The following is a 26,497-nucleotide window of genomic DNA, read 5'->3' as shown; positions in this document are numbered from 1 at the left end:
GGTTTTATTCCGAGCTACTGCGCTGATCCGTATGTGGTCCTTACTCACTCCGACGGAGGCCAGGGAGTGTTTGGTTATTGGATCTGTCCGGTGGGAGATGGTAGCGCGGGATATCTTCGACCGGTTTGGATGGCGGTCATGTAATAGGATATGCGATTAGTTTACCTATCTTCGTTATGCCAGCCCGTTGTGGCGTTTGGGCCTTTTGTTTTTGGCGGTGTGGCTCTTTGTGAGCTAGACATTTATTTGTTTTCAGACTTTAAGACCTTGTTGAACATCCTTTTTTATCTATAAATGTGGCCGTATGCATCGTTCTGATGCAGAGGCCGGGGAGTCCCCCCTTTTCGAAAAAAATGTATAACTTAGACATATACAACATTGTGGCCGACTGCACCGCTTTAGCCAAGGCCATGCTCACTGCTTTAGTCAAGGCGGTGCTCACTGCAATAACCATTTATCATCTCATATCCATTGACATTTCTATCGTTCGTGTTGCAATAAACAGGCAAGCTTAGGAGGGCCTTCCCGTGGGCGGGTTCGGACAAAATTTCGCGTGGCAAATGCAAGATCAATTGAGGCGTTGTTTGTTGCCCTACCCCACTTGGTGGCCTCGGGGTCCTCAATTTAGAGATGTTCGTTCGGACCCTTAGATTGCGATGGTGGTGGACTGAGTGGACCTCACCAGACTGGTCTTGGGTGGGAATTGGGAACCCGTGTAATCCCAACGACATGGAGCTATCCTATGCTTTCACTTAGACTGCAGTTGGTGATGATAGAAAGGCAAGGTTCTGGCATGCGGCTTGGCTGCAAGGCGTTGGGCCTAAGGATGTGACTCCCTCCATTTTTGACATTTCCAAGATGAATATTTTGGTCCATGGCGTCCTCAGTGACAATGCTTCGGTTACTCACATCAACTTGGCGAATGGCCTCTCTATTCGGCACATCAAAGAGTTCCTCAACCTTTGGCAGCTTACGACCAGGTTTAGTTGCATGACAACCAGGCAGACACCATAATCTGGAGGTTGGCAGCTCCGGGTCATTATTTCTTGCTTACCGTGCTCAATTCATGGGGGCCATGATGTCTACTACACAACCTTCTTCTTGTAGACGTTGTTGGGCCTCCAAGTGCAGAGGTTTGTAGGACAGTAGCAAATTTCCCTCAAGTGGATGACCTAAGGTTTATCAATCCGTGGGAGGCGTAGGATGAAGATGGTCTCTCTCAAGCAACCCTGCAACCAAATAACAAAGAGTCTCTTGTGTTCCCAACACACACAATACAATGGTAAATTATATAGGTGCACTAGTTCGGTGAAGAGATGGTGATACAAGTGCAATATGGATGGTAGATATAGGTTTTTGTAATCTGAAAATATAAAAACAGCAAGGTAACTAATGGTAAAAGTGAGCGTAAACGGTATTGCAATGCGTTGAAACAAGGCCTAGGGTTCATACTTTCGCTAGTGCAAGTTCCCTCAACAATAATAACATAATTGGATCACATAACTATCCCTCAAAATGCAACAAAGAGTCACTCCAAAGTCACTAATAGCGGAGAACGAACGAAGAGATTATGGTAGGGTACGAAACCACCTAAAGTTATTCTTTCCAATCAATCTATTGGGCTATTCCTATAAGTGTCACAAACAGCCTAGAGTTTGTACTAGAATAACACCTTAAGACACAAATCAACCAAAACCCTAATGTCACCTCAAGTATCCGTGGGTATGATTATACAATATGCATCACACAATCTCAGATTCATCTATTCAAACAACACATAGGACCTCAAAGAGTGCCCCAAAGTTTCTATCGGAGAGTCAAGACGAAAACGTGTGCCAACCCCTATGCATAAGTTCACGAGGTCACGGAACTCGCAAGTTGGTCACCAAAACATACATCAAGTGAATCACGTGATATCCCATTGTCACCATAGATACGCACGGCAAGACATACATCAAGTGTTCTCAAATCATTAAAGACTCAATCTGATGAGATAACTTCAAAGGGAAAACTCAATCCATTACAAGAGAGTAGAGGGGGAGAAGAAACATAAGATCTAACTATAATAGCAAAGCTCGTGATACATCAAGATCGTTCCAAATCAAGAACACGAGAGAGAGAGAGAGATCAAACACATAGCTACTGGTAGCCCCTCCTCGTCATGGAGAACGCCGGGATGATGAAGATGGCCACCGGAGAGGGATTCTCCCTCCGGCAGGGTGCCAGAACGGGTCTAAATTGGCTTTCGGTGGCTACGGAGGCTTCTGGCGGCGGAACTCCCGATCTATTGTGCTCCCCGATCGTTTTAGGGTATATGGAGATATATAGGTGGAAGAAGTACGTCGGGGGAGCCACGAGGGGCCCACGCGGGTGGAGGGCGCGCCCAGGGGGCGTGGGCGCGCTCCCCTGCCTCGTGGCTTCCTCGTTGCTTCCCTTACGTGGACTCCAAGTCTCCCGGGTTGCTTTCCTTCCAAAAATAAGTTTCGTGAAGTTTCAGGTCAATTGGACTCCATTTGATTTTCCTTTTCTGCGATACTCTAAAACAAGGAAAAAACAGAAACTGGCACTGGGCTCTAGGTTAATAGCTTAGTCCCAAAAATCATATAGAATAGCATATAAATGCATATAAAACATCCAAGGTTGATAATATAATAGCATGGAACAATAAAAAATTATAGATATGTTGGAGACGTATCAGCATCCCCAAGCTTAATTCCTGCTCGTCCTCGAGTAGGTAATGATAAAAACAGAATTTTTGATGTGGAATGCTACCTAACATATTTCTCTAAGTAATTCTCTTCATTTTTGCATTAATGTTCAGATCCATAAGATTCAAGACAAAAGTTTAATATTGACATAAAAATAATAATACTTCAAGCATACTAACTAAGCAATCATGTCTTCTCAAAATAACATGGCCAAAGAAAGTTATCCCTACAAAATCATATAATTGGCTATGCTCCATCTTCACCACACAACGTATTCAAATAATGCACAACCCCGATGACAAGCCAAGAAATTGTTTCATACTTTTGATGTTCTCAAACTTTTTCAATCTTCACGCAATATATGAGCGTGAGCCATGGACATAGCACTATAGGTGGAATAGAATGGTGGTTGTGGAGAAGATAAAAAGGAGAAGATAGTCTCACATCAACTAGGCATGTCAACAGGCTATGGAGAAGCCCATCAATAGATATCAATGTGAGTGAGTAGGGATTGCCATGAAACGGATGCACTAGAGCTATAAGTATATGAAAGCTCAACAAAAAGAACTAAGTGGGTGTGCATCCAACTCGCTTGCTCATGAAGACCTAGGGAATTTTGAGGAAGCCCATCATTGGAATATACAAGCCAAGTTCTATAATGAAAAATTCCCACTAGTATATGAAAGTGACAACATAGGAGACTCTCTATCATGAAGATCATGGTGCTACTTTGAAGCACAAGTGTGGTAAAAGGATAGTAGCATTGCCCCTTCTCTCTTTTTCTCTCATTTTTTATTTTATTTTATTTTATTTGGGCCTTCTCTTTTTTATGGCCTCTTTTCTCTTTTTTTATTTGGGATTCTTTGGCCTCTTTTATTTATTTATATTTTTTTCTTCGTCCGGAGTCTCATCCCGATTTGTGGGGGAATCATAGTCTCCATCATCCTTTCCTCACTGGGACAATGCTCTAATAATGATGATCATCACACTTTTATTTACTTATAACTCAAGAATTAGAACTCGATTCTTAGAACAAAATATGACTCTATATGAATGCCTCCAGCGGTGTACCGGGATGTGCAATGACTCATGAGTGACATGTATGAAAGAATTATGAACGGTGGCTTTGCCACAAATACAATGTCAACTACATGATCATGCAAAGCAATATGACAATGATGGAGCGTGTCATAATAATGGAACGGTGGAAAGTTGCATGGCAATATATCTCAGAATGGCTATGGAAATGCCATAATAGGTAGGTATGGTGGCTGTTTTGAGGAAGGTATATGGTGGGTTTATGGTACCGGTGAAAGTTGCGCGGTACTAGAGAGGCTAGCAATGATGGAAGGGTGAGAGTGCGTATAATCCATGGACTCAACATTAGTCATGAAGAACTCACATACTTATTGCAAAAATATATTAGTTATCGAAACAAAGTACTACGCGCATGCTCCTAGGGGGATAGATTGGTAGGAAAAGACCATCGCTCGTCCCCAACCGCCACTCATAAGGAAGACAATCAATAAATAAATCATGCTCCAACTTCATCACATAACGGTCCACCATACGTGCATGGTACGGGAATCACAAACTTTAACACAAGTATCTCTCAAATTCACAACTACTCACTAGCATGACTCTAATATTACCATCCTCATATATCAAAACAATCATCAAGTACCAAACTTCTCATAGTATTCAATGCACTTTATATGAAAGTTTTTATTATATCCCTCTTGGATGCCCATCATATTAGGACTAAAATCATAACCAAATCAAATTACCATGTTGTTTAGGACTCTCAAAATAATATAAGTGAAGCATGAGAGTTCATCTATTTCTATAAAACCACCACCGCGCTCTAAAAGGATATAAGTGAAGCACTAGAGCAAATGACAAACTACTCCCAAAGATATAAGTGAAGATCAACGAGTAGTCGAACAATTATGCAACTATATGAAGACTCTCTAACATTTAATAATTTCAGATCTTGGTATTTTATTCAAACAACAAGCAAATCCTAACAAAATAAATTGACGCTCCAAGCAAAACACATATCATGTGGCGAATAAAAATATAGCTCCAAGTAAAGTTACCGATGAACAAAGACGAAAGAGGGGATGCCTTCCGGGGCATCCCCAAGCTTAGGATTTTTTTTGTCCTCGAATATTACCTTGGGGTGCCTTGGGCATCCCCAAGCTTAGGCTCTTGACACTCCTTATTCCATAGTCCATCGAATCTTTACCCAAAACTTGAAAACTTCACAACACAAAACTTAACAGAAAACTCGTAAGCTCCGTTAGTATAAGAAAGCAAATCACCCTCATAAGGTACTGTATTGAACTCATTCTAAATTCATATTGGTGTAATATCTACTGCATTCCAACTTCTCTATGGTTCATACCCTCCGATACTACTCATAGATTCATCAAAATAAGCAAACAACACATAGAAAACAGAATCTGTCAAAAACAGAACAGTCTGTAGTAATCTGTATCAAACGTATACTTATGGAACCCCAAAGATTCTAAAATACATTTCTGGACGTGAGGAATTTGTCTATTAATCATCTGCAAAAATAATTAACTAAATAGCACTTTCCAAATAAAAATGGCAGCAATTCTCGTGAGCGCTAAAGTTTCTGTTTTTTACAGCAAGATTAAAAAGACTTTCCCCAAGTCTTCCCAACGGTTCTACTTGGCACAAACACTAATTGAAACATAAAAACTCAATCATAACATAGGCTAGATAAATTATTTATTACTAAACAGGAGCAAAAATCAAGGAAAAAATAAAATTTGGGTTGCCTCCCAACAAGCGCTAACGCTTAACTCCCCCAGCTAGGCATGATGATTTCAATGATGCTCACATAAAAGATAAGAATTGAAACATAACGAGAGCATCATGAAGAATATGACTAGCACATTTAAGTCTAACCCACTTCCTATGCATAGGGATTTTGTGAGCAAACAACTTATGGGAACAATAATCAACTAGCATAGGAAGGCAAAACAAGCATAACTTCCAAACTTTAAGCACGTAGAGAGGAAACTTGATATTATTGCAATTCCTACAAGCATATGTTCCTCCCTCATAATAATTTTCAGTAGCATCATGAATGAATTCAACAATATAACCAGCACCTAAAGCATTTTTTTCATGATCTACAAGCATAGAATTTTTATTACTCTCCACATAAGCAAAATTCTTCTCATTCGGAATAGTGGGAGTATCATAAGAGACTCGAATACTATAAATTGTTTCCACATTAAAAGAGTAATGTTCAGAAAAGGGGTAACCATAATCATGACAAGTTTTATAAATATAATCACTACTTTTTATAGCATAAGTATCATCACAATAATCATCATAAGTAGGAGGCATGCTATCATCATTATAAATTTGCATATCAAAACTTGGGAGACTAAAAATATCATCTTCATTAAACGTAGCATCCCCAAGCTTGGTACAAACATTAATTGCAGCATATATATTCTCAAAAACATCATCTTCATCAAACATAGCATCCCCAAGCTTGGGCCTTTTCATATCATAAGCATAATCACTCTCATCATTAATAGTATGGATAGCACCAATAGTATAGCAATTATCATATTCTTCCAAGCAAGTGCCAAAAAGATTTTCAAGATCATAAGAAGTATCGTTATCTTCCACAATTATATTTTCATGAGGCACAATAGTAATAGGAGCAGCATTATTTGGGGGAGATATCTTTTTACCTCTCTTCCTTTTTCTTTTCTTCTTCTTCATCACATCATGTGTGGGTTCAATCCTCTTTTTGGAGCTCCTTATTAATGAGATTGGTTAAATAGGAGGCTCTTCCTTGTTACCTGATTCATCATAAGAAATAATAGGAGGGTATTGGGAAGTCTCTTCCCTTTCATTAGCATTCTCTTCATCTTCTATTTCTTTTCTTTTCTTTATGTAGTTGGCAATATAAGGATTTTCAATACAATTCACCGCACAATACATATAAATTTCCTCTAGATCAAAGCCAAGAAGTTTATCACGGGAAAATACTAGAAGATAGTTAGTTATACGTTTCATTTCTTCGTAACCCATAAGCAAACTAAGTTCATTATGATGTGCAAGAGAAATCAAGTCATCACAATTTTTGGAAACGATTAGATCATGAAACAATTTGCATCGGATGGTTAAATGACCACGTTCATTGCAAAGCTCACAAGTATGGCTACGAAAATTTAAATCTTCAGCACAAACATCTAGCCTTTCTTGCAAAAGCCAAGAAGTTTATCACGGGAAAATACTAGAAGATAGTTAGTTATACGTTTCATTTCTTCGTAACCCATAAGCAAACTAAGTTCATTATGATGTGCAAGAGAAATCAAGTCATCACAATTTTTGGAAACGATTAGATCATGAAACAATTTGCATCGGATGGTTAAATGACCACGTTCATTGCAAAGCTCACAAGTATGGCTACGAAAATTTAAATCTTCAGCACAAACATCTAGCCTTTCTTGCAACAATTTAGTTTCTAAGTACTTATGCCTCTTGCAAAATCTATCTTCCCTAATTGGTGTGTACTTACAAACCCAATGCACTCCACAAAAATTGACATGTTTATAGGAGACATTTTCATCATAACTAGTGCAATCATCATTAGTACTATGGATATTCAAGGAGTTCATACTAACAACATTGCAATCATGCTCATCATTCAAAGATTTAGTGCCAAGCATTTTAATGCATTCTTCTTCTAGCACAATTTTCCTTTCCATCATACTCACGAAAGACATTAAAAAGATGAAGCGTATGAGGCAAACTTAATTCCATTTTTTGTAGTTTTCTTTTATAAACTAAACTAGTGATAAAACAAGAAACAAAAAGATTCGATTGCAAGATCTAAAGATATACCTTCAAGCGCTAACCTCCCCGGCAACGGCGCCAGAAAAGAGCTTGATGTCTACTACACAACCTTCTTCTTGTAGACGTTGTTGGGCCTTCAAGTGCAGAGGTTTGTAGGACAGTAGCAAATTTCCCTCAAGTGGATGACCTAAGGTTTATCAATCCGTGGGAGGCTTAGGATGAAGATGGTCTCTCTCAAGCAACCCTGCAACCAAATAACAAAGAGTCTCTTGTGTCCCCAACACACCCAATACAATGGTAAATTGTATAGGTGCACTAGTTCGGCGAAGAGATGGTGATACAAGTGCAATATGGATGGTAGATATAGGTTTTGCAATCTGAAAATATAAAAACAGCAAGGTAACTAATGATAAAAGTGAGCGTAAATGGTATTGCAATGCGTTGAAACAAGGCCTAGGGTTCATACTTTCGCTAGTGCAAGTTCCCTCAACAATAATAACATAATTGGATCACATAACTATCCCTCAACATGCAACAAAGAGTCACTCCAAAGTCACTAATAGCGGAGAACGAACGAAGAGATTATGGTAGGGTACGAAACCACCTAAAGTTATTCTTTCCAATCAATCCATTGGGCTATTCCTATAAGTGTCACAAACAGCCCTAGAGTTCGTACTAGAATAACACCTTAAGACACAAATCAACCAAAACCCTAATGTCACCTCAAGTATCCGTGGGTATGATTATACGATATGCATCACAAAATCTCAGATTCATCTATTAAAACAACACATAGGACCTCAAAGAGTGCCCCAAAGTTTCTACCAGAGAGTCAAGATGAAAACGTGTGCCAACCCCTATGCATAAGTTCATGGGAGGAACCCGCAAGTTGGTCACCAAAACATACATCAAGTGAATCACGTGATATCCCATTGTCACCACAGATACGCACGGCAAGACATACATCAAGTGTTCTCAAATCATTAAAGACTCAATCCGATGAGATAACTTCAAAGGGAAAACTCAATCCATTACAAGAGAGTAGAGGGGGAGAAGAAACATAAGATCCAACTATAATAGCAAAGCTCGCGATACATCAAGATCGTGCCAAATCAAGAACACGAGAGAGAGAGAGAAATCAAACACATAGCTACTGGTACATACCCTCAGCCCTGAGGGTGGACTACTCCCTCCTCGTCATGGAGAACTCCGGGATGATGAAGATGGCCTCCGGAGCGGGATTCCCCCTCCGGCAGGGTGCCGGAACGGGTCTAGATTGGCTTTCGGTGGCTACGGAGGCTTCTGGCGGTGGAACTCCCGATCTATTGTGCTCCCCAATCATTTTAGGGTATATGGAGATATATAGGCAGAAGAAGTACGTCGGGGGAGCCACATGGGGCCCACGAGGGTGGAGGGCGCGCCTAGGGGGGTGGGCGCGCCCAGGGGGTGGGCGCGCCCCCTGCCTCATGGCTTCCTCGTTGCTTCCCTTACGTGGACTCCAAGTCTTCCGGGTTGCTTTCCTTCCAAAAATAAGTTCCGTGAAGTTTCAGGTCAATTGGACTCCGTTTGATTTTCCTTTTCTGCGATACTCTAAAACAAGAAAAAAACAGAAACTGGCACTGGGCTCTAGGTTAATAGGTTAGTCCCAAAAATCATATAAAATAGCATATAAATGCATATAAAACATCCAAGGTTGATAATATAATAGCATGGAACAATCAAAAATTATAGATACGTTGGAGACGTATCAGGCCACAACCTCCTGCTTCAAGCCCACTATTTGAAAGATTTGGGCTCATCCAAAATGCAACCCAAGCCGATGTATTCAAGATTTTGGGCTCAACCTTGAGAATTTGGGACCCATCAAGATTTCTTTGCCCTTCTTTGACATCAACTTCACTTTATATCGTTGCAGCGGCTCCCATATTCTAACATGAATGTATTTAAAACAACTATACCTCGACCTACCTACATAGCACGATAAACCGATGTACTTTCCTTGATGCCCTTCATAATGCAACCCAAGTAAATGCAGCAGGAGATCCTTTCCCTGGCGTGATGTGTTCTTGCTAAAGAGGATTGCAAAATTTTCACGGTTAATTGTTTGTCTAGTTCCCCGCTCATACACCTCCAAGTTATTATTGACCATCATCACACCTTTTTCCATGGACTCCATTAGGAGAAGTGAGTCGCCGACAAGAGCAAGTGTGTCACCAATGGTGCATAGGGATTTGGCCATTGATTCAACATGGTTGAGGAGAGCCGAGAGGCCCTTGGCACAAATCAGAAAGAGATACGACATTATCGGATCGCCCTGGCAGAGTCCAAGCCCAAGTATCATAGTGTCCATACACGAATCATTAATCTTGAATTTGAACCTTAGCGTGTGTGCATACACTTGCTGATCTTCTCAACAAAAGCTCGAGAGAATCCCAACTGAACCATATGTTGGGGAACGTTGCAGAAAACAAAAAATTTCCTACGGTTTCACCAAGATCCATCTAGGAGTTCATCTAGCAACGAGTGATCGGATTGCATCTACATACCTTTGTAGATCACGCGCGGAAGCGTTCAAAGAACGGGGATGAGGAAGGCGTACTCGACGTGATCCAAATCACCGGAGATCCTAGCGCCGAACGGACGACACCTCCGCGTTCAACACACGTACGGTCAGCGTGACGTCTCCTCCTTCTTGATCCAGCAAGGGGGGAGGAGAGGTTGAGGAAGATGGCTCCAGCAGCAGCACGACGACGTGGTGATGATGGAGCTGCAGTACTCCGGCAGGGCTTCGCCAATCACTATGGAGGAGGAGGATGTGTTGGAGAGGGAGAGGGAGGCACCAAAGGTGTGGGGAGAGAGGCCCTCCTTCCCCCACTATATATAGGGAGTCTAGGGGGGGTCGACGGCCCTAGGAGATCCAATGTCCTAGGGGGGCGGCGGCCAAGGGAGGAGTCCCTCCTCCCCAAGGCACCTCGGAGGTGCCTTCCCCCTTTGGGACTCTTCCCTTCCTTAACCCTAGGCGCATGGGCCTATTGGGGCTGGTGCCCTTGGCCCATGCAGGCCAAGGCGCACACCCTTACAGCCCATGTGGCCCCCCGGGATAGGTGGCCCCACCCGGTGGACCCCCGGGACCCTTCCGGTGGTCCCGGTACAATACCGGTGACCCCGAAACTTGTCCCGATGGCCGAAATAGCACTTCCTATATATAATTCTTTACCTCCGGACCATTCCAGAACTCCTCATGACGTCCGGGATCTCATCCGAGACTCCGAACAACATTCGGGTTACTGCATATACATATCCCTACAACCCTAGCGTCACCGAACCTTAAGTGTGTAGACCCTACGGGTTCGGGAGACATGTAGACATGACCGAGACGACTCTCCGGCCAATAACCAACAGCGGGATCTGGATACCCATGTTGGCTCCCACATGCTCCTCGATGATCTCATCGGATGAACCATGATGTCGAGGATTCAAGCAACCCCGTATACAATTCCCTTTGTCAATCGGTATGTTACTTGCCCGAGATCCGATCGTCGCTATCCCAATACCTCGTTCGATCTCGTTACCGGCAAGTCACTTTACTCGTACCGTAATGCATGATCCCGTGACCAGACACTTGGTCACTTTGAGCTCATTATGATGATGCATTACCGAGTGGGCCCGGTGATACCTCTCCGTCATATGGAGTGACAAATCCCAGTCTTGATCCGTGTCAACCCAACAGACACTTTCGGAGATACCCGTAGTATACCTTTATAGTCACCCAGTTACGTTGTGACGTTTGGTACACCCAAAGCACTCCTACGGTATCCGGGAGTTACATGATCTCATGGTCTAAGGGAAGGATACTTGACATTGGAAAAACTCTAGCAAACGAACTATACGATCTTGTGCTATGTTTAGGATTGGGTCTTGTCCATCACATCATTCTCCTAATGATGTGATCTCGTTATCAATGACATCTAATGTCCATAGTCAGGAAACCATGACTATCTGTTGATCAACGAGCTAGTCAACTAGAGGCTTACTAGGGACATGTTGGTGTCTATTATTCACACATGTATTACGATTTCTGGATAACACAATTATAGCATGAATAAAGACAATTATCATGAACAAGGAAATATAATAATAATGCTTTTATTATTGCCTCTAGGGCATATTTCCAACAGTCTCCCACTTGCACTAGAGTCAATAATCTAGTTACATTGTGATGAATCGAACACCCATGGAATTCTGGTGTTGATCATGTTTTGCTCTAGGGAGAGGTTTAGTCAACGGATCTGCTACATTCAGGTCCGTATGTACTTTACAAATATCTATGTCTCCATCTTGAACATTTTCACGAATGGAGTTGAAGCGACGCTTGATGTGCCTGGTCTTCTTGTGAAACCTGGGCTCCTTGGCAAGTGCAATAGCTCTAGTGTTGTCACAGAAGAGTTTGATTGGCCCCGATGCATTGGGTATGACTCCTAGGTCGGTGATGAACTCCTTCACCCAAATTGCTTCATGCGCTACCTCCGAGGCTGCCGTGTACTCCGCTTCACATGTAGATCCTGCCACGACGCTCTGCTTGCAACTGCACCAGCTTACTGCCCCACCATTCAAAATATACACGTATCCGGTTTGTGACTTTGAGTCATCCAGATCTGTGTCGAAGCTAGCGTCGACGTAACCTTTTACGACGAGCTCTTCGTCACCTCCATAGACGAGAAACATTTCCTTAGTCCTTTTCAGGTACTTCAGGATATTCTTGACCGCTGTCCAGTGTTCCTTGCCGGGATTACTTTGGTACCTACCTACCAAACTTACGGCAAGGTTTACATCAGGTCTGGTACACAGCATGGCATACATAATAGAACCTATGGCTGAGGCATAGGGGATGACACTCATCTCTTCTATATCTTCTGCCGTGGTCGGACATTGAGCTGAGCTCAATTTCACACCTTGCAACACAGGCAAGAACCCCTTCTTAGACTGATCCATATTGAACTTCTTCAATATCTTATCAAGGTATGTGCTTTGTGAAAGACCTATGAGGCGTCTTGATCTGTCTCTATAGATCTTGATGCCCAATATATAAGCAGCTTCTCCAAGGTCCTTCATTGAAAAACTCTTATTCAAGTAGGCCTTAATGCTGTCCAAGAGTTCTATATCATTTCCCATCAAAAGTATGTCATCTACATATAATATGAGAAATGCTACAGAGCTCCCACTCACTTTCTTGTAAACGCAGGCTTCTCCATAAGTCGGTGTAAACCCAAACGCTTTGATCATCTCATCAAAGCGAATGTTCCAACTCCGAGATGCTTGCACCAGCCCATAAATCGAGTGTTGGAGCTTGCACACCTTGTTAGCATTCTTAGGATCGACAAAACCTTCCGGCTGCATCATATACAATTCTTCCTTAAGGAAACCATTAAGGAATGCCGTTTTGACGTCCATTTGCCATATCTCATAATCATAGAATGCGGCAATTGCTAACATGATTCGGACGGACTTTAGCTTCGCTACCGGTGAGAAAGTCTCATCGTAGTCAACCCCTTGAACTTGTCGATAACCCTTAGCGACAAGCCGAGCTTTATAGATGGTCACATCACCATCCGCGTCTGTCTTCTTCTTAAAGATCCATTTATTTTCTATGGCTCGCCGCTCAACAGGCAAGTCAGTCAAAGTCCATACTTCGTTTTCATACATGGATCCTATCTCGGATTTCATGGCTTCTAGCCATTTGTCGGAATCCGGGCCCGCCATCGCTTCTTCATAGTTCGAAGGTTCACCGTTGTCTAACAACATGATTTCCAAGACAGGGTTGCCGTACCACTCTGGTGCGGAACGTGTCCTTGTGGACCTACGAAGTTCAGTAGCAACTTGATCTGAAGTTTCATGATCATCATCATTAACTTCCTCTCTAGTCGGTGCAGGCACCTCAGGAACATTTTCTTGAGTTGCGCCATTTTCCGGTTCAAGAGGTAATACTTCATCAAGTTCTACTTTCCTCCCACTTACTTCTTTCGAGAGAAACTCCTTCTCTAGAAAGGATCCATTCTTGGCAACAAAAATCTTGCCTTCGGATCTGAGGTAGAAGGTATACCCAATAGTTTCTTTAGGGTATCCTATGAAGACGCATTTTTCCGACTTGGGTTCGAGCTTTTCAGGTTGAAGTTTCTTGACATAAGCATCGCATCCCCAAACTTTTAGAAATGACAGCTTAGGTTTCTTCCCAAACCATAATTCATACGGTGCCGTCTCAACGGATTTCGACGGAGCCCTATTTAAAGTGAATGCGGCAGTCTCTAAAGCATACCCCCAAAAAGATAGCGGTAAATCGGCAAGAGACATCATAGATCGCACCATATCTAATAGAGTGCGATTACGACGTTCGGACACACCATTACGCTGAGGTGTTCCAGGCGGCGTGAGCTGTGAAACTATTCCACATTTTCTTAAGTGTGTGCCAAACTCATGACTCAAGTATTCTCCTCCACGATCTGATCGCAGGAACTTGATTTTCCTGTCACGTTGATTCTCAACCTCACTCTGAAATTCCTTGAACTTTTCAAAGGTCTCAGACTTGTGTTTCATTAAATAGATATACCCATATCTACTCAAGTCATCAGTGAGGGTGAGAACATAACTATAGCCACCGCGAGCCTCAACACTCATTGGACCGCACACATCAGTATGTATGATTTCCAATAAGTTGGTTGCTCGCTCCATTGTTCCTGAGAACGGAGTCTTGGTCATTTTACCCATGAGGCATGGTTCGCACGTGTCAAATGATTCGTAATCAAGAGACTCTAAAAGTCCATCAGCATGGAGCTTCTTCATGCGTTTGACACCTATGTGACCAAGGCGGCAGTGCCACAAGTATGTGGGACTATCATTATCAATCTTACATCTTTTGGTATTCACACTATGAATATGTGTAGCATTACGCTGGAGATTCATTAAGAATAAACCATTCACCATCGGAGCATGACCATAAAACATATCTCTCATATAAATAGAACAACCATTATTCTCGGATTTAAATGAGTAGCCATCTCGAATTAAACGAGATCCTGATACAATGTTCATGCTCAAACTTGGCACTAAATAACAATTATTGAGGTTCAAAACTAATCCCGTAGGTAAATGTAGAGGTAGCGTGCCGACGGCGATCACATCGACCTTGGAACCATTCCCGACGCGCATCGTCACCTCGTCCTTCGCCAGTCTCCACTTATTCCGCAGCTCCTGCTTTGAGTTACAAATGTGAGCAACTGCACCGGTATCAAATACCCAGGAGCAACTACGAGTACCGGTAAGGTACACATCAATTACATGTATATCACATATACCTTTCGTTTTGCCGGCCTTCTTGTCCGCTAAGTATTTGGGGCAGTTCCGCTTCCAGTGACTACTTTCCTTGCAATAAAAGCACCCAGTCTCGGGCTTGGGTCCATTCTTTGGCTTATTCCCGGCAGCTTGCTTGCCAGGCGCGGCAACTCCCTTGCCGTCTTTCTTGAAGGTTTTCTTACCCTTGCCTTTCTTGAACTTAGTGGTTTTATTCACCATCAACACTTGATGTTCCTTTTTGACTTCTACCTCTACTGATTTCAGCATTGCAAATACCTCAGGAATGGTCTTTTCCATTCCCTGCATATTGAAGTTCATCACAAAGCTCTTGTAGCTCGGTGGAAGCGACTGAAGGATTCTGTCAATGACCGCGTCATCCGGGAGATTAACTCCCAGCTGAGTCAAGCGGTTATGGAACCCAGACATAGTGAGTATGTGCTCACTGACAGAACTGTTTTCCTCCATCTTACAGCTGAAGAACTTGTCGGAGACTTGATATCTCTCGACCCGGGCATGAGCTTGGAAAACCATTTTCAGCTCTTCGAACATCTCATATGCTCCGTGTCTCTCAAAACGCTTTTGGAGCCCCGGCTCTAAGCTGTAAAGCATGCCGCACTGAACGAGGGAGTAGTCATCGGTACGTGCCTGCCAAGCGTTCATAACGTCTTGTTCTGCAGGGAGAACAGGTGCGTCACCCAGCGGTGCTTGTAGGACATAATCTTTCTTGGCAGCTATGAGGATGATCCTCAGGTTCTGGACCCAGTCCGTGTAGTTGCTGCCATCGTCTTTCAGCTTGGTTTTCTCTAGGAATGCGTTGAAGTTGAGGACTACGTGGCCATTTGATCTACAAGACATATTGTAAAAGTTTAGACTAAGTTCATGATAATTAAGTTCATCTAATCAAATTATTCAATGAACTCCCACTTAGATAGACACCCCTCCTGTAATCTAAGTATAACATGATCCGAGTTCATCATTCATCACAACTTTGGCCATATCATATCACAAAGCACTTGCTGCAAAAACAAGTTAGACGTCCTCTAATTGTTGTTGCATGTTTTACGTGGCTGAAGTAGGGTTCTAGCAAGAACGTTTTCTTACCTACGTGAAAGCCACAACGTGATTTGTCAACTTCTATTTACCCTTCATAAGGACCCTTTTCATCGAATCCGCTCCAACTAAAGTGGGAGAGACAGACACCCGCCAGCCACCTTATGCAACTAGTGCATGTTAGTCGGTGGAACCGGTCTCACGTAAGCGTACGTGTAAGGTTGGTCCGGGCCGCTTCATCCCACAATACCGTTGAAGCAAGATAAGACTAGTAGCGGCAACAAAGTTGACAACATCAACGCCCACAACAAATTGTGTTCTACTCGTGCAAGAGAACTACGCATAGACCTAGCTCATGATGCCACTGTTGGGGAACATTGCAGAAAACAAAAAATTTCCTACGGTTTCACCAAGATCCATCTAGGAGTTCATCTAGCAACGAGTGATCGGATTGCATCTACATACCTTTGTAGATCACGCGCGGAAGCGTTCAAAGAACAAGGATGAGGAAGGCGTACTCGACGTGATCCAAATCACCGGAGATCCTAGCGCCGAACGGACGGCACCTCCGCGTTCAACAAACGTACGGTCAGCGTGACGTCTCCTCCTTCTTGATCCAGCAAGGGGGGAGGAGAGGTTGAGGAAGATGGCTCCAGCAGTAGCACGACGGCGTGGTGATGATGGAGCTGCAGTACTCCGGCAGGGCTTCGCCAAGCACTATGGAGGAGGAGGATGTGTTGGAGAGGGAGAGGGAGGCACCAAAGGCGTGGGGAGAGAGGCCCTCCTTCCCCCACTATATATAGGGAGCCTAGGGGGGGGGGGGCGCCGGCCCTAGGAGATCCAATCTCCTAGGGGGGCGGTAGCCAAGGGAGGAGTCCCTCCTCCCCAAGGCACCTCGGAGGTGCCTTCCCCCTTTGGGACTCTTCCCTTCCTTAACCCTAGGCGCATGGGCCTATTGGGGCTGGTGCCCTTGGCCCATGCAGGCCAAGGCGCACACCCCTACAGCCCATGTGCCCCCTGGGATAGGTGGCCCCACCCGGCGGACCCCCGGGACCCTTCCGGTGGTCCCGGTACAATACCGGTGACCCCGAAACTTGTCCCGATGGCCAAAATAGCACTTCCTATATATAATTCTTTACCTCCGGACCATTCCGGAACTCCTCGTGACGTCCGGGATCTCATCCGGGACTCTGAACAACATTCGGGTTACTGCATATACATATCCCTACAACCCTAGCGTCATGGAACCTTAAGTGTGTAGACCCTACGGGTTCGGGAGACATGTAGACATGACCGAGACGACTCTCCGGCCAATAACCAACAGCGGGATCTGGATACCCATGTTGGCTCCCACATGCTCCTCGATGATCTCATCGGATGAACCACGATTTCGAGGATTCAAGCAACCCCGTATACAATTCCCTTTGTCAATCGGTATGTTACTTGCCCGAGATCCGATCGTCGGTATCCCAATACCTTGTTCGATCTTGTTACCGGCAAGTCACTTTACTCGTACCGTAATGCATGATCCCATGACCAGACACTTGGTCACTTTGAGCTCATTATGATGATGCATTATCGAGTGGGCCCAGTGATACCTCTCCGTCATATGGAGTGACAAATCCTAGTCTTGATCCGTGTCAACCCAACAGACACTTTCGGAGATACCCGTAGTATACCTTTATAGTCACCCAGTTATGTTGTGACGTTTGGTACACCCAAAGCACTCCTACGGTATCCGGGAGTTACACGATCTCATGGTCTAAGGAAAGGATACTTGACATTGGAAAAACTCTAGCAAACGAACTATACGATCTTGTGCTATGTTTAGGAATTGGGTCTTGTTCATCACATCATTCTCCTAATGATGTGATCTCGTTATCAATGACATCTAATGTCCATAGTCAGGAAACCATGACTATCTGTTGATCAACGAGCTAGTCAACTAGAGGCTTACTAGGGACATGTTGGTGTCTATTATTCACACATGTATTACGATTTCCGGATAACACAATTATAGCATGAATAAAGACAATTATCATGAACAAGGAAATATAATAATAATGCTTTTATTATTGCCTCTAGGCATATTTCCAACACCATAACCTTCTTGAAAAAGAGCATTCCACATGGTCATACGCTTTGCTCATACCAAGTTTGAGTGCAGCATATGCTCATGATCTCCGATCTTCACCTCTTTAGGAAGTATGTCATCTCATACGCCAAAATAGTATAGACAGGAATCAACCTGCCCGAAACAAAGACACTCTGGTTCGGCGAGATAATCTCTACAAGGATGCCCCAAAGCCGATCGGCTAGGACTTTGGACACGAGCTTATACACCACGTTACATTGGCTAATAGAGTGAAGATCCTTTAAAATTTCCGGGTTCCGAACCTTTGGGATAAGCACCACAAGGGTATTATCCCATCCTTCAGGTATACTACCACCTTGTAACACATGTAAAACCTCGCGTACCACATCGTCACAAAACAACTGCCAGTAGTGTTTATGAAAGATCACCGGCAGACCGTCAACACCTGGTGCTTTAAGATCACCGATACTATACAAAGCCACCTTCACTTCTTCCACAGTAAAACCAACCATCGGGAACCCATTCATCTGGGTGTTACTTTTGGGTGACGTGGTTTAGAATTTCATCCACGTCCACACCTTCCATGGGGGTAAACAAGCTAGAGAAATAATTAGTATCGAGAGCCTTTAAGCCCTCCTCCACTGACAGCTCCACCCCATCCTCCACTTCAACTTGACAATGGTGTTTCTCTTCTTCCTTTCAGACGCAAGGGCGTAAGAATATTTTTTTGTTGTGGTCACCATATGTCATCCAGTGTACATGTGCCCACTGCCGAAAAATCAGCTCTTGTTGTTCTTCCAATTTATCAAGTTTATACTTCATAGTAATACCCCCCACCCCCGAATCGGTCATGAGATAGTGGTTCCCGCCATACCATCTCCAGCTCCTCCTTTATTTTCCTTGCATGTTTGAAGAGATCCCCTAGCACATCCCGACATAACACTACTAGGGAAAACGTTATACACAGAACTTTAGCTGTAGCGCGTGTTAAAAAAGCACGCTGGTGCTAAGTAGCAGTAGCGCACTGGTGTAAATGGCGCTACAGATACAATTGTAGCTGTAGCGTGCCTGAAGATAAAAGCGCTACTACTAAAATTCCCACGGCTTAGCCGATAGGCTACACATAGTAGTAGCGATCTATGTAGAACTGCGCTACCGCTACTTGTTTTGTAGCAGCGCGTTTACGAACAAAGGCGCTACTGCTAACGAAAATAAAATTAAATGGAAAGCAAATAAAAAGAGTAAGAAAATAGCAGTAGCGCTTGTTAAAAAACGCGTTAAAGCTATCGTAGCAACAGCACACTTCCTGGAACGCGCTACTGCTACTTTTGACTTAACCGCACGGTTCGTTCTTCCCCCACGGCCACTTCCTCCAAATCCCTACTCCTCCGCTATCGCCGCCCTGCATCGCCGTCAGCCGCCATGCGCGACCCGTCGCTCTCCGCACACCCTCGACCTCGACGCCGCCCCCGACCCCGACCTCGACGCTCTCCTACATCATCGCCCTCCGTCGTGTGCCCACCGCCCCGACCGCGACCCCGTCCTCGACCTCGACGCCGCGTGCCCCTGTCCCTAACTCCGCCGGCGCCCGAGGTGAGCACGCCCTCCTCCTCCTCCTCCCCTACCTCTGCCTAGCTAGGTTTCTTAGGGTTAAATTTCAGAGTTCATCTAATTAGTTAGGGTTCATCAAATTAGATGCTAATTATGGCAGTAGTTGTTAAATAGAATTAGTTTTAGAGTTCATCGAATTAGTTAGGGTTAAATTTTAGAGTTCATCAAATTAGTTAGGGTTCATTAAATTTTAGAGTTCATCAAATTAGTTAGGGTTCATTAAATTTTAGAGTTCATCAAATTAGTTAGGGTTCATTAAATTTTAGAGTTCACCAGTTAGGGTTAAATTTTAGGGTTCATCTAACTAGTTTTTTACTGTTTTTTAGTAAGTGTTTAATAGAATTAGTAAGAAAATTAATATAACTAGTTGAACTAATTTATTTTTAGTAAAAACTAGTTTATTTTTATTTATAGTAAGTGCTTAATTGAACTAGTTGAGTTAATACAACTATTTTATTTTTAGTACAAAAATTAATAGAACTAGTTTACTTTTTTAGTTAAAGCAATTATTCCTGCATCGACGTCAACGATGCCTATCCCGCATCCTCGTCGTCGAGTCGGCGGAGGACACCTGCGTCACCAGATGGGCCATGTTCGGGACTGGGCTCCACCGGGGTGGTACTGGGAGGTGCTACCTACCGGAGGCGTAGGTTGGTGAGGAGTCAGCCCGTCGTTGACCCGAACCTTCTTTGGTGGCGGTCGCATGGGCCAGTGACGGTCCAGAGGCTCGAGGACCCCGCGGAGGTGGTGCGTCGTGTCAGTGAGGAGGACGCGCATGTCCGTCGCTACTTGTTTGCGTTGGATCACATGTTCTCCAATACCTGGCAGGTTCTCCAGGGATCTCACTGGAGCTATGATCCTGTGATGGTTCCTTCTCTGTGGGTGTCCACCGCCCGCGCCGATACCCGTCGTGCGCTAGGGTTTTAGTAGTATTAGTGATGTTATATGTATGATACTATTCGGGATGTATTAGTGATAATATTAGACGATGTACGGACGCACGAGATGATTTACTTTTGCTTATTGAATGCATGCTAATTTGAATACTTATTTATTTTACGATTTAGTTTTGCTTATTGAATGCTCATGTCAATATGAGTCATATAAGATATTTTGAAGTGTATACCTTGTGTTGCTCAAATAAGATATATGCTTGCCCAAGTGGCCGGTCATGTTTGCAGGTTACACCTCCGAGTGGCCTATGTTTTACCGGAGTGTTGATTCATTTCCGTTCCGGCAAATTTCAGGCGCTCGATATGTCCTATTTTAGCAAAGGTCATGCCGGATTTTTCCGTGAATTTTGGCATGACTTGTGCCAGAATATGTAGGAAATATAGAGTGCCCCGGATTTGTGTGTTGAGTATCCTGGTAGTTGTCTTCGATCGATTTTCAATTAATGTTTCAACTCTGAACATAGGAAATGTCTAACGACGAAAAGGATTTCGGTATTTGCAAATACTGCGAAGACGAGCGCGGCCTGTGCGACAGAATCTTCCTAGATGATGATAGGCTCTTCAGCATCAAGCTGGATGAGAACTTCGAAGTGGATACAATAAGTCACAACGGCAAGTGTTTTTTCGTAATTAAGTATGACATCTACTTTATTTGCTTCAACTTATAATTTAATTTTTTTACTATTCTACTAGCGTATCCCGTGCCATGCAAGAGTTTTTGTCTTGGATAAGATAGGTTTCAGTCGTACTATGGAGGTAAAGGGAGTTTACTTGAAGACCGAGCATGGTTGTATTTTCCACGCAAAATTATACAACGCATACGACTACACCTATTTTGGATGTAGAACTTGGCGAGTACTATGCAAGACTTATGCATTTGAGCCTGATATGGTTATCACCTTTGATATTCGTCCGGAAGATGATATTGAAGGTAATATCGACATCCGGGTCAATGTGTAGATGCCTCCAGTTATACCATTATGTGAGTTTCTCAACCATATTTATGTCTTTGATATTGTTTATTCAAAAATAGTTGACAACTAATTTCTATTGTCAGCTTATTTCCGTTCAAGCAAACATGTCCAGCGCTTGGTAGACAGGACCTACTACTGTCCCGGGGCTGAACTAAACTGTGAGGAGATAAGTCATTATGTTTCATGGCTTGAGGATCTTCATACTGTCAAGACAATTTTTTTTCCTGCACTTAGAAATGTTAGTACTCAAAACGTGCGACCAATAGTGTTCGTACTGAACTACGGTCACGTCTATTTAGGAAAGATTGTAAGATTTTTACTATTTGTCCTCAGTGCATCTTTTACATACATTATGTTTTAAGCTAAACTTCATTGCTAAGTTACTATACGATGTTCTTCAACAGGGACTCCCGATGAATGTTGTGCCCGATTGGGTCGAGACTAAAGGTACCATGAATATTGTTAGCTTACGGCCAAGATATCCTACAATGCACTTTAGTGCTTTCAGAATTTCTAATAGCGAGGAATGCTTAATAGTGAAAGACTGGAGCAAAATTGTGAACGATCACAGAGAAGTACTAGGGGGCAGCAATCAAAAGCACAACCCATGATTAAGAGACATGTTCATCTGCATGCTCCAACTTGATGAAGGAGGAGAGCTACACATATTTTATATTATTTTACCTGAGAGAGAGCACTAGGAGTGATTAGCCTAGAAATGAGTTTGAAGATGATGATGTGCTAGACTATGACTATGATGATTAAATAGCTATTGTTGGTGGTAATGACTGTGATGATTATTATTAGCTAGTGTTGGTGGTGATTAGCTAGCTAGAATGAGTTTGATCGGATGATGATGTGCTACTCTATGACTATGGTGATTAAATAAATACTGTTGGTGCTAATGACTATGATGATTAAATAGCTTGTGCTGGCGGATTAGATTCAAGTGGAGGCAATATGTGGTGCATGTCAAAAGTATACTACTAATCCAAACTTGATTAGATTCTAGTTTGGACTAGTAGTACTTTCGATGTGCATCACATGTTGCCTCCACTTGAACCTAATCTACCTTCATTTGACACACTGTTATGGACATAATGATATAAACCTCATAATTGGTATTGTACCAAAATTTGTATAACGGCGTATAAATACACTAAAAATAAAAAAAATAAAAAAAGAATACTAATAGCGATGGATAATAAACACGCTGCAACTAGCTAGATTAGCAGCAGCGCGGAAGAGAACAAGCGCTGCCGCTATGTGTCTTAGCAGTAGCACGTGTCGCACGCGCTACTACTAAGTAATAGTTGTAGCGCCTTATTAGTAGCGCGGTAGCCCGCACTACTAGTGAGCATTAAACCCACGCTACTATTAGGGTTTTCTCTAATAGTGTAATGTGCGTAGCGCTTGGTTGATGACCGTTAATCTGTAAGCAACAGAAGTAGCATTGGTTTGCTCCCAAGCTGTACTGAGCGTCTCATTGTAGCCCTCCTCCAACACCTAGCGAGCTTCAAACCTCCTAGCCTGCTCACCCCCTGTCCTCTATGCCTACCTTCGACTACCATACACCCATAAAATCACAGGCCTATGATCAAATTGTTCAGGGTTACCATTTACAACTTTATAATGCGAAAACCGAGCACACCACGACGCTAAAGCAACCACCCTATTGAGATGTTCATGGATACCTTCAATGCAATAATTGTTATTCCTTCAGGTGAACACAACAGCATCAAAGCCTAAATCAATGAGATTACAACGCTCTAAGGCATCCTGATTTTTTTGCGTGAAAGTATGGCATCTAGGAACATTGCCTTGCTATTCATGATTAAATGGTATCTTGTTGAATCATCCATACACATGCACGATAGATTTATTTGGTGGTTCAGAGTGCACACAGGCTTCCAAGTCTCCACCTTCTGTTTAGCTTTAGCTTCACCGTAAATTCATGTTAGTCTCCATTTGAGACCATCACCTTCTTGCACAATCACATCAATATGCATTCTCCCTGCCCATCTCAGAGTAACATTTATTCCCCTCCTCCATAGAAATGCTAAGCCACCATCTTGCCATTATTATTTTGCAGTAACATATGTTGCAAACCCGACATACTACGAAACTTTTCCATCCTTGCCTTGTCAAGTTTTGTCTCTGAAAGAAAAAGGATCAGAGTACTCGTTCTTCTAAACCTTTAGAAGACCACGAACTGTTGGCCTAGGCCCCAATCCCCGACAGTTCCACGAGATAATCTTCATTGGGTTGCCCCAGGTTGTCCCTATGACCCGGCGATCTCACTTTTGTGCATGTCATTGCCCTCGCTTCTTTCGACATCCACAGCTTCTGCGCACTATATTCTCCTCCGCACCATCAATATCTGTTTGTTCTGCTCTCCTCTTACCACCCAGCTCACATCTCGCCTTGTCCTTTCTGCATCCGTCCCTCCACCTTCCTCCCCTTCACCTTCTTATACGTACTAGTGCCTTTATATTTTTATCCACCTCCTTTATTTTATTATAGTCCAGCTTGCCCCCACCTTTCTCCTTGTCTCATTCCTTATATTGATCTACATGGCTTTCTGCATGATCTCGGTGCTCATGCCACCACTAACATATCCTTGCTTTCCCTTTTTCGACACATCTGTTATGCCTCCATTCTCCTTTTCATTCATTTCGGTAAACGTGAGCTCCTTGGCAGTACCCTCGCGGGCAGATGGTGGGTTCTTTTTTAGAGGTCTCATTACTTCCTTCTCCAGACCTCCTTTACCATCAGAACACTTGTTTGTGCCCTCATTGCGCCAAGACGGGGCCTTGCTGCACTACCCTTCTTCACTTTCCATATACCCATGATGCGTGACCCACTGTTGTGACTCCTAGAGTTAGAATGGCCCTCACTCCAACGCCCCTTCCATCTCACTCCTATGGTTTGGCATAAACGCGCATAGCCATGGCCCAAACTGTGTGCTCTCACCCTTCTCCAGTTTGATCTCATGGGCTCTATTATCATGTCTAATTATCCCGCAAGTGTAACAGACTTCTGGCAAATACTCGTATTCAATCGGACCATCATCTGCTGCTTCTGGCAAATACTTCTGGTTCTCTTCTCCATCATCCCATTTCCTATCGTCTGCTGCTGATTTCCTCCATTTCCATCCTCCTCCTCCAGAGTGAAGCCCCAGCCCTCATCAAAGCTGGATTTTTAGGTCTTTGGTTTGACTAATAAAACATGTATAATATGACATAAAAAATATATGATTAGAAACTTCATTTAACAACGAATCTTAAAGACATAATTTTTGAAAAATATATTACATATTTTCCTGGTCAAACTGAATATATAAAGACCCATGCCCGACTTATAAACCCAACTGGCATGAGTAATATGTTTCTCAGCATGTTAAATGAGTCGGCTCTTGTTGATTGCAAGAGCCATGTGATATCGATGTACTCACTAGGTTCAAATCTTTTGATGCTCATATTTACACACACGACAGTGCGTTTAATAGGAGTTTAAATTTATCCTGCAAAAAAATAGGAATTTAAATTTATTGCTGTTCTCCATCTTTCTAGCTAGCACGTGATTTATCAGGAGACAGGTCCGTGCATGTGCCTCCCGCGACCGCAAATAGAATACAACATTTGAAAAGGAAGTTTTCATGATTCCAAACTTTAGAGGCGAAGCTATCATCATGTTGTAGACACCGGAACTTGAATCCCAGTCGAACTGTTGCAACAAGTCATACCAGACGCCCCTGTTCGAGTCCTTCTCCACTTCGTACAACACTACAACGTGCAGACCCAGCACGAGTTGCTGTCGTGACTAAATCTAGCTATGATTGGACTCGGATCGTACCAGCGCGTCAAGCTATCTATATATGCACGCCTGTTGCGCAGCTTCGACGTTCACAAATCGCACACCAGCAAGCAAAGTCATCGCTCGATCTCGTCGATTTGCTTACCCGGCCGACATGGCGGGACTGAAGCCCAGCGTGAACCTCTTCGCGCTCCTCGACCGCAACGATCCCGGCGACAAGCTCGTCCCCGACTTCGACAACGCCGATGCCAAACAAGAAGTGACGGCGGCCAAGCACAAGAAGAAGCCGACGCCGGCCGCCGATCATACCAAGGATCTACTCGGCCAGGCCTACCCTTCTGCCCGGGATTACGTAATCAGGAAAAACCAGCGGGAGAGACAGGCCAGGGCCAAGGCAAAGGCGGAAGCGGAGGCAAGGGCGAAGGCGGAAGCGGAGGCAAGAGCGAAGGCGAAGGCGAGCAATGGAGTTTCCGGTGATGATAAGAGCGCAGGGGCTTCGGCGGATAGCAGCAAGGCACAGGGCGCAGCAAAGCAAGGTAGATATTACAATAACAATAACTACAACGGAGCATCGAGGAATCAGCAATTCGGAGCGCCAAAGAGGTCCATGAACGAGGCGGCCCCTGCAGAAGGCGTGGAGGCGCCGGCGGCTCCCCAGCAAGCTCCTCCGCCGCCGCCACCGAGCCTAGATGACACCACCGAGTTCCCTTCGCTGAAGTAGTGCTAGACGATAGCTTTCCGGCCCTTAACATATTTTGTAGGCTTTCGATTTGTATCGGCTTGCTTTTTAGGACATGTTCGTGTAATTGCCGTACAATATTTTATTTTTGCAACAAATGTCTTGGGACTACTCGATCGACTGGTCTGTGGTATCTTATCTAGCTATTGTGTCTTTGAACTATCACCTATAATCCCCGCAATAAAAATTACCTATAAAATATCCATGGATCTCCATCCTCTAGATGGATAAATCATGGTAAAAATGGATTAAATTTAAGTATTCGCGTTGTTTAAAAGGCAATTAGTGCTAGTCGACTAAGATTAGTCGATTTTACAATTTTTGGTAAAAAAAGGATAAAAAGCTTTAGC

At 43.5% G+C, this 26,497-nt stretch overlaps 2 protein-coding genes across 2 annotated transcripts in view; both read left to right on the top strand.

Annotated features, from left to right (window-relative positions):
• LOC147986054 (uncharacterized) overlaps nt 1–274 on the top strand; it is a 32,487-nt gene extending 32,213 nt beyond the window's left edge. Inside the window, exon 2 of the mRNA XM_087541851.1 lies at nt 2–274. Coding sequence (XP_087397977.1) covers nt 2–160 — 159 coding nt within the window. The 3' untranslated portion in view covers nt 161–274. The remainder of the gene's footprint in view (nt 1) is intronic.
• Nucleotides 275–25,524: 25,250 nt separating this feature from the next.
• Nucleotides 25,525–26,213, top strand: LOC147986053 (uncharacterized). The gene has a single exon (XM_087539975.1). The coding sequence runs from the start codon at nt 25,563–25,565 to the stop codon at nt 26,127–26,129; it is 567 nt and encodes a 188-aa protein (XP_087396101.1). The 5' UTR covers nt 25,525–25,562; the 3' UTR covers nt 26,130–26,213.
• Nucleotides 26,214–26,497: the final 284 nt, after the last annotated feature.

Source organism: Triticum urartu, chromosome 2A, assembly GCF_056163025.1.
Source record: "Triticum urartu cultivar PI428250 chromosome 2A, HENAU_Tu73, whole genome shotgun sequence".
In the NCBI taxonomy this organism is placed as follows: Eukaryota; Viridiplantae; Streptophyta; class Magnoliopsida; order Poales; family Poaceae; genus Triticum; species Triticum urartu.
This window is presented reverse-complemented; position numbering and strand designations above follow the sequence as displayed.